We start from the raw sequence: 9,239 nt of genomic DNA on the forward strand, positions 1-9,239 counted from the left end.
GGTGTTTTATAACAATTTTTAAGAGAAGTTTTGCCCTAAATTAGATCTTTCTCCCTTCATCTCTAATGAAAATTCAACTCCTTTCCTAAACGTTTTCTGCCCTTAGAGATTAGGGCCATTATCCTGCTTATTATCCCATATGCATGGTCTTGAAGAGTTGTTAAATTCAGTTTCAATCTTCTTTTCTCCAAGTGAAAAAGTTTCTTTAAGCTTCTCTTAGAGGTTCTACCTTATAACCACTTATTAATGCTGCCATTCCTCTCATTTCTTCTCTTAAGCTGTGATCCTGTTGAATACAGATCCCTGGGTAAGATCTGATCAGTGTCACATAGGAATTATTTATGTGGTGCTGAGATGGCTGGATGGCATCACTGACTCGATGGACGTGAGTCTGAGTGAACTCCGGGAGTTAGTGATGGACAGGGAGGCCTGGCGTGCTGCGATTCATGGGGTTGCAAAGAGTTGGACACGACTGAGCGACTGAACTGAACTGAACTGAACTGAATGTAGTTTGATCAAGGATAGGTGATCTAGGATAGGCAACCATGGAAACCTATGGGATTAGCCCCTGTTTGTCTGGATTGGGAAAGGTACCGACCTGGCTGAGTAGTGCACCCCAGAAATCTGAACAGGATTGGGGGGCTGGGTTCTTGAACCCGGGAACTCACATGTTAAAGCATTTTGAAGGCTTTCAAAGAAAAGAAGCAATGTTAGAGTAACCTGTCACTGGCAAGTAATCTGTGACACGGAATCTGAATGCAAATAGAAGGGCGAGCACAGGGTGTGGGGAGGAGGCACAAGCCAAGGGAAGCCAAGGGAAGCCAAGGAAACGACCCCCATCACCCTGGTGGAGCCATCCTAAATACCCCTCCTGTGGGCCTCAGTTTCCTCTTCTATATTACGAAGGGCTTGGATTAAACATTCTGTTTTGAGTCCCTTCCGATTCTGAATTTGTATTTACAAAATTGATTAAGAGAAAATGTGAGTATATCTGTGAAAAGCTACCAACGTCCCAAACTCAGACTGAACTGGGTGAGTGAGTGCTGCCCAGAGAGCCAGTCTGCTGGGTGGGCACTGGGGCTCTGGGGTCAGCTGGTGCAAGTCCTGCTGGAGTGGGACTGGGGTTTGAATCCTTCTGCCAGGAGCAAGTTGCTTTTCTTCTTAGAACTGCAAAATCTTCATTTGTAAAATGGGGAGGATACTAACGCATTTGGAATTGTAGATTTAAATTAGATAATGCAAGCAGAATGCTTGTATAATAATATCTAAAAGCTTCCATTTATCAAACACATAAGCAGTATTAATATTCTTGAAATGAGAATTTTTAAACTTTTCTCACCCTTTTATTTCTATCTCTATTAAATTTGTAGAAAATATTGCAACCAAATCAGGTAATTTGTTGTAGTGGTGTTTGTTTTTTAACACACTTGCCTTTTCTCGTTTTAACAGAATGAATCCTAATTCATTCAGCCTTCCTGAATATCCTATTAAGATACACACACTATCCATGCTTACATCTCTAGCTGCCATCACTCATTCTCTGTTCTTTTTCATTTGTGAAACAGAACCGAGAGAGTAATTATTTAGCAGCTCCCTTGTGCCGGCGGCAGCCAGTCAGGATTCCTTATTCCGTTGATGTCACTATTTAGGATGCTGTTCTCTACACCTTGGCCTATGCCTCCGCAACTTCACTTTGCTCCTTTCAGCAATGTTTTCACGTCCACCTCGTCCTCCATCTGACTCGTCATGAGGCTGGATGCCCCACTCCCAGCTTCGCACCGGGTTGATACAGAATTCAGCTCCACCAAGCTGAGAGGGCGCGCCTCCCCGGGCCAGGGTGGGGCACCAGGTTACCAGCGGCCTCCTGCCTTTTGGGTTTACTTCCCCGCAGGGGACACCGTAGGCGGCTATGCGGTCCGGCCACTGTCCCCCACCCCTCGCGTCCGGCCGCGCCGTGGGTTGCGGTCTCCGTGGGGGCGGCAGCTCCTGTACTGGAGGTTTGCGCCTGGCGGGGCACCCCGGAGCCGCGGGGAGCCCAGAGGCGAGGCCAAGGCCGGGTGGGGCGCGTCCGGGCGGGGAGAGCACACTCAGGCAGTGCGGGGGGCGCAGAGGGCAGGGGCGGGCAGACGCACGACGGAGGAGCGAGCGGAACGAGGGCTGGCTAGTGCCGGGGCCGCCCGCCCGAGGGGGAGGAGGCTGCGCTGCCCTTGCCGCAGGTTTGCTGTCGAGCGCGCAGGAGGCAGGGACATGGGTAGGGTGCGGTCTGCGCGGGGCCCGAGCCCGGATCTCTTCCATTTCCCCTCTCACTCGGCCCCGGGCTGCGCCGCAGACGGCAGCAGCTCCCGCTCCGCCCCAGCCGCCTGACCGCGGGGCCGGGGTGCTAACCGCGGGGCCCGCCAGCCGGCCGGCCCGGCCAGCCCAGCCCAGCCCGGCGGCCCGCAGCCCCGCCGCCCGCCGCCCCCCGCCGCCGCCGCGTTGCCAAAACAAACGGGCCGGCCTATTTATTGGCGGCCGGCGAGCCGGGCAGCTCAGAGTCGAGGCGCCGAGGGGGACAGCGCGTCGCCACCAGCCAGGGCCACGGGCCCCCGCCCCGCACCTGAGTCCCGCCGGCCGTGCGCCGCGCCGCGCAGCCCATGGCGCCCCCACCTGGAGCCCCCAGGAGCCACCCGGACGCCTGAGCCCCCGCAGCGCTCCGGTCTACTCGTCCACCCATCAGCCCACCAGGCGTCCTCGCCCGCCGCTCCTCGGGGCTCCCCGGCCATGTCTCCCGCCCGGCTCCGGCCCCGCCTGCGGTTCTGCCTGCTCCTGCTGCTGCTGCTGCTGCTGGTGCCGGCGGCGCGGGGCTGCGGGCCGGGCCGGGTGGTGGGCAGCCGCCGGCGGCCGCCGCGCAAGCTCGTGCCGCTCGCGTATAAGCAGTTCAGCCCCAACGTGCCCGAGAAGACCCTGGGCGCCAGCGGCCGCTATGAAGGCAAGATCGCGCGCAGCTCCGAGCGCTTCAAGGAGCTCACCCCCAACTACAATCCAGACATCATCTTCAAGGACGAGGAGAACACCGGCGCCGACCGCCTCATGACCCAGGTGAGCGCGACCCGCCCTCGCAGGGCGCCGCCGCCGAAGCACCGCCACCTGCCCGGCCCTACCCGCCCCCTGGCACCTTTCCTTGACTGGCTGGCACGCCCCCTGGCACCTGCCCCTCTCGGCAAGATGGGCCGGCTGGGGTCCCGGCGGAGTGCTGGCATTCCCCGAGCCCGCTGGAGGCGGTGAGAAGAGTTCCCCTCTGCCAAGCGCCACAGCCCAGCGGGTTGGCGGTGGCCCCTTCGGCCCTGGAGTGCTGGCAGCTCAGGTCAGACGCGGCACCTGGAGGTACCTCTACCCGACTGCCTCCCGCGCCTGCAAGATGCACCAGTCCCTCTGGCCTAACCTTCCGCATGGCTGCGCCCCTTTCATGTCGAGGCGATTCGGCAACCCGAGAGGCGAAGCTCCGGGCGTGGAGGGTCCCACTGGCCTTTCCTCCCCGCGCGCTCTCGGTTCGCTGCTCGGCCCGCTCCGGGGTCTGGGTTAAAGGAACAGCGGGCAATGGTAGAGCCAGGAGGCTGAGGTAGGGAAGGGATCTTGCAGGGGAGCCCACGTGTCTGTCCCCAGAGCCGAGCGGCGCAGCTGCAGTTGAAGGGTAGGGGTGCCGGGCAGCCGGGCTCTGGGACCGAACTTGGGGGAATCCCTGGGTTTGGTACTGTGGATAGATTGAAAGAGAGGGGCTGGGGTGCCGGCTAGTCCTAAGTGCTCCGAACAGGAGGCGCGCTCAACCCAAGGACCTGGGGGAAGGGTGGGGGTGGCGGGACGGGGAGCACACTTTCTTCCTTGAGGCCGAGTTCGAGGGAAGGGGACCTAGGTCCCCTTCCTCGGTGGGCTTCCACTGCACGTATGCAGCCTGCTTTCTAGATGCTTTGGGGAGGGCAGTTAGACCACGGCCCGCAGCACGCGCCCAGGCGCTGGGGCTGGCCCGCGGTGTCGGGCGAAGGTTGACTGGTGGCTGGGCCGGGCCGTGCGCCGAGGAATGCAGATAAGGATCCGGGCCACGGACTGGGCAATCATTGACAGCGCGTGCCCGGGCTCTGGACCCGAGTAGGGGAGGGGTGGGGTGGGGGAAGAGGGGCGGGGAGCAGGGGCCGCGGGACAGACATAGGTGGGTGGCTAGAAGCCTGGCGGCCAGGAGCACGCGGAGCTCCCTCTGGGGGCAGTGAGCGCCCCCAGCTAGACTGCAGCCTAGGAGGACCGACGGGGCCTTGGGTTTTAGCCGCTGTTGGCTCCTGGGAGACCGAGTCCAAGGGTCTGTGGGGACCCTCGGCTCTGAGGGGTGGAGTAGGTTGAGAGGTGGGCTGCCCACACCTGGCAGCTCCTGGCACCTCAGAGTCAAGGACTGTGGGAGGACCCCTCTTCCCAGGCTCCTCTCCTCAGTCAGCTGCGGGGTTCCTCAGGCTCCAGGTACGAAGAGAGCCAGCGCAGACGATTGTCTCTACCGTCCTCCCCGCAGCGCGGTTCGTCTTCCACTTCATGGGAGGCGGAGCATGAAGTGGGCACCCCGAGGTTAAACGCTCTGTTTCTCGGGTCCTTTCCCAGATAGGGGCGGCGCAGGGGTGCTGAGTGCTCTTGACACAGGGAGAACGCTGCTTGGCCTTTATCAACCCAGAGCCCACCCCTCGCAGCGGGAGACAAGCCACGTGGTCCTCCATCTGGCCGGGTCAGGCGCTAGCCGATTACCAGCTCTGGTTCCCGGGCTGCCGCTTCCCGGGAGCGGGCGTGGCCGGTTTGGGATCGTGAGGGTCCCAGCGGGAATGCCTCTTGGCGCCGAGGAATCCCGGCAGGCTTGGGATTCCCCTCCAACACACCCCCCAGGCTGCCGAGGCGCTCCGCACCTGCCGCGCCCAGGCCGCTTCGCGGGCCTCAGCCCTGGGGCTACGGTGACACCTACTGGGCACCTCGAGCCTTGCACGCCTAGCAGGCCGGCCTCAGGCAAGTCAGCTCCGGTACGTCGTTTACCTTCCAGGCAGCAGGCGATCCCCCGCTGGTCTCCTGGTGAGACAGAAGGGCCCGGCGCTCAAAAGGTGCAGTAACTCCAAGAAGAGAGAGAGAGAGTTTAGAGACAGGCCCCCACGGGTGAGCGGATGGACGCGCCTTCCAGATTTGTGGCGCCACTGCGCGGTCCAGATCCCGGTGGGGTCAGGGGATGCTAGAATGGAAGGAAGCACTTTAGGGTTCTCTGTTCCTAAGAGAGAAGGACAGAGTACCCTCCCCGGTTTCCAAGCTCCAGCGAGTGCGGTAGGAGAGTAAGGGGCGGGGCTGCGCGCTCACCTGCACACGGGCCAGCCCCTCCCCCAACTCTGTCCCCTCCCCTCCCGCAGCGCTGCAAGGACCGCCTGAACTCGCTGGCTATCTCGGTGATGAACCAGTGGCCCGGAGTGAAGCTACGGGTGACCGAGGGCTGGGACGAGGACGGTCACCACTCGGAGGAGTCGCTGCATTACGAAGGCCGCGCGGTGGACATCACCACGTCGGACCGCGACCGCAATAAGTACGGACTGCTAGCGCGCTTGGCAGTGGAGGCCGGCTTCGACTGGGTGTATTACGAGTCCAAGGCCCACGTGCATTGCTCCGTCAAGTCCGGTGAGCCGCTGCCGGGGGACTGGGCCCGGGGCCGGGGCCGCAGGGCGTGGGCAGGCGGCGCTGGGCCAGCGGGAGCCAAGAAGGTGAAGAGGCCCGCCCAGGGATGGAGGCGGGGACCTCGGGGACCAGGACGTCAGCGGCGCTCCCCCCTGCTGCTCTTGACCACCTGCTCCACCCGTGCCTAATAGTGTCATGGCAGGAGCCTAGGGAGACAGGGTCCTGTCCCAGCGATGCTGGGTGCTGACCAGGCGGTCCACAGTCCAGAGCCTGCTGCAAATGGTGCAAGACAGAGCAAGCTGGCCAGATGGAGAAAGCCAGGCTGACAGAGAGACGGCCTCCCCATACAGAGTGGTGCAGAACTGGGAGGTGGGGGTGGGGCCAGGGGCCAGGCTGTGCCCAGACATCAGCATGACTGACTGGGAGCCAGGAGCCCAGAGGTTCAGAACGCACAGCCTGGCTGCAGGTCAGGCCTTTTAAGGCACTATGTCTGCTCCTCTCAAGGGGCGCAGGCGTCCCCGACCTCTTCCCCGGGGCCCTGAAGCTGGACTTTGGGGGGCAAGGACAGCCGTGAGGGCAAGAATAAACAGAATGGACTTAATAAAGTGGATTTTCCCATATTGGCCGCTTTGTTGATCAGAATTGGCAGGCACTGGAACCTCGCCCCCTCCCTCGAATCTTGTCTGCATCCCTGCCACGTGCACTGAACCCGGTCATGGATGCTTTACATGGTTCCTGTGTGGACTGCCTGCGGGGTCCCCTGACTGCAGGCTCAGCCTTCCATGCTGGCCCCATGCAGCGATCACACTCACAGACCTGGCACATTGAGACCAGGCTCTCTTTTGTTCCTCATTCCACCAGGCTCACAGTGGTGACCCCATCCGGACCTTTCCCCTCTGCACTTCCCTGTCAACTATATTTACTTCAAGTCACATCGACCCCTCACTTGCAAACACAGGCCCGATGCCAGCTCCCAGAGGGGTCACTTCCCTGCATTACTACTGACTCCCAAATAGTATCTTGCATCCCACCCACTGATGCCATTGTGTCCTGTCCCTATACAAGGACCCAGCACATGAACTGAAGATGGTGATTTCATCCTGGCCACTGAGCTACACCCTGGCCTGGCCATTCACTCTGAGTTTCCCCAGGAGTCTGTGTTCTTGCCACTGACTGGCCCTCCTCTCTATTGGTATATAGATGCCAAGGGCCAGTTCTGGCATAGAACTTGGGATGTCAGTCCAAGAGGACAATTTGGGGGGAGCATCTGAAAAATGGGTGAGAAATAATGGGACATCCAGACCCCAGAAGCATGAAGTGACTTACCTTCTCGAGGCTGCAGCTTTGGGGTGTCAAGTCACAGCTGGCCACTTCCTGACCCAGCTGACCCTCAGCCTCTCTGACTGCTTCAGTCTTATCAGGATTGGGAGCGGCGGGGGGAGGGCTTCACCTGGGCTTCCGAAGGACCCTTTCCCTCATGCTCCCTGGGCTTGGAGCCTCAATATGCTCCTCTCATGAGCAAAGCATTAGACTAGGGAGGAAGGCAGATCATACTGCGGGCTGGGGGTGGGTTCAAAGCTGCAGAGAAAGTGGGGGGCAGGGAACACGACATGGTGATGGGGGAGCAGCCTGGGAGCAAGGGGCACCTCTGGCTGTGCTGGGGAGGACTGCAGTGACTGGGAATCCAAACTCCACCCAGTAATGCCTTCATGTCCCTTCTTCCCACAGAGCACTCAGCCGCAGCCAAGACAGGTGGCTGCTTCCCTGCTGGAGCCCAGGTGCGCCTGGAGAGCGGGGCACGTGTGGCCTTGTCAGCTGTGAGGCCCGGAGACCGAGTGCTGGCCATGGGGGAGGATGGGAACCCCACCTTCAGCGACGTGCTCATTTTCCTCGATCGTGAGCCGGACAGGCTGAGGGCCTTCCAGGTCATCGAGACCCAGGATCCCCCGCGCCGCCTGGCACTCACACCCGCCCACCTCCTCTTCACAGCCAACAATCACACTGAGCCAGCTGCCCACTTCCGAGCCACGTTTGCCAGCCAAGTGCAGCCTGGCCAGTATGTGCTGGTGGCTGGGGTGCCAGGCTTGCAGCCTGCCAGAGTGGCAGCTGTCTCCACGCACGTGGCCCTGGGGGCCTACGCCCCATTAACGAGGCATGGGACACTGGTGGTGGAGGATGTGGTGGCCTCTTGCTTTGCGGCTGTGGCTGACCACCACCTGGCTCAGTTGGCCTTCTGGCCCCTGCGACTGTTTCACAGCTTGGCGTGGGGCAGCTGGACCCCAGGGGAGGGTGTGCACTGGTACCCCCAGCTGCTCTACCGCCTGGGACGTCTCTTGCTGGAAGAGGGCAGCTTCCACTCGCTGGGCGTGGCCGGGGCAGGGAGCTGAAAGGATCCTTCTACTGCCCTCCCAGAACTGCCCACATGGGTCCAAAGGCCTCCCCACCAGGAGGGCATTGGCCTTGGAAGGGACCTGAGTGGGGACACTGGTTCCCACCATCTCCTCCACCACAAAGATACATCATTGAGACTTGTACTGGACGATGCCAGTGTCCCCCAGCCCCATCTTGGTGTAGTGACAAAGCTGCAAGCTGAGCTGGCGATGGGGGAGTGGTCTCTCCTTCTATCCTTGAGGCCAGTGGGTCCCAACCCAGCCAGCCCTCACTACGATTTTTCATTCCTGCCTCCCCCAGTGGGGAGGGCCCATTCTATCCATCTTAGGCCCCTCTTGGGTGGGCTTGCACCTCAGTTGATGCTGCTAGATTCCCTGGGAGCTGGCAGGGAGCTGGCTGGACTCAATGCTGCCCAGAACTGAGCAGGCTGCAGGATAGGGCAGCCAGCCTGGCCATCCTGAGGCATGACCTTCCTCTCTGGCCACACTCCTCGGGACACATATGGAGACTGTTGCTGTCAGTACACAGAGCTGTGTGTTCCAGCCAATGTGATCACAGTGCCCAGGACAGGGGCAGTGGGCTGGATGTCCTGCCCAGCCTCTGCCCAGGCTATACATTCCCATTTCTGCTGAACCATGACCCCTACCCCCTCCTCCGGTCAGTCTCCCCCACCTTATTTATTGGCACCGAGGGGGAAGCCCATGGGAAAATTTGGGGATGTTTTGGTCTTTTCTTCCTTTTGTAATAAAAATTATTTAAGTTGTTAGAGCCCTGGAGTCCAGGACACCAAGTAGGGCTGATACACTGTTAGCCTAGAACCGTGGGTGGGGCCATCCAGGGCTGTGTGCACCTTCCTCCAAAGACAAAACCTTCAGCGCTCCCACCCTCTTTGCAGGCCCTTTCTCATCCAGTAGGTCTGCCAAGTCGCAACAGAGGGCTGTTCAGAATGGGCTGCAAGGCAGATGTGAATTCTACAGAATCTCTTCATGATCCACAGTGAAAAGTTAGAGACTCACGCCCCTAGAAAGACCAGAATAAGTAGGGAAAGCCCCTTTACTCAGAAACAAGGAGATGTTTCTAGATAAGTAAAGTTATCATGGAATTGTTAGATCAGTTCTTTCTCTGGTCTAACTGTGTTTAGGCGAACTTTGGGGTCAGCGTGCAGAGGCCTTGCCTGGCCCTAGTTAAGG

The 9,239-nt window shown here is 60.0% G+C and overlaps 1 protein-coding gene across 1 annotated transcript; it reads left to right on the forward strand.

Moving 5' to 3' along the window:
- Nucleotides 1-2,213: 2,213 nt before the first annotated feature.
- Nucleotides 2,214-8,817, forward strand: IHH (Indian hedgehog signaling molecule). The gene is made up of 3 exons (XM_086339372.1): nt 2,214-3,078; nt 5,400-5,661; nt 7,387-8,817. Exons 1-3 carry the CDS (start codon nt 2,761-2,763, stop codon nt 8,043-8,045), a joined length of 1,239 nt encoding a protein of 412 aa, XP_086195498.1. The 5' UTR covers nt 2,214-2,760; the 3' UTR covers nt 8,046-8,817.
- The last annotated feature ends 422 nt before the right edge of the window (nt 8,818-9,239 follow it).

This window comes from Bos grunniens, chromosome 2 (genome assembly GCF_055505025.1).
Source record: "Bos grunniens cultivar Pamir isolate PY7600 chromosome 2, Bosgru_T2T1.0, whole genome shotgun sequence".
In the NCBI taxonomy this organism is placed as follows: Eukaryota; Metazoa; Chordata; class Mammalia; order Artiodactyla; family Bovidae; genus Bos; species Bos grunniens.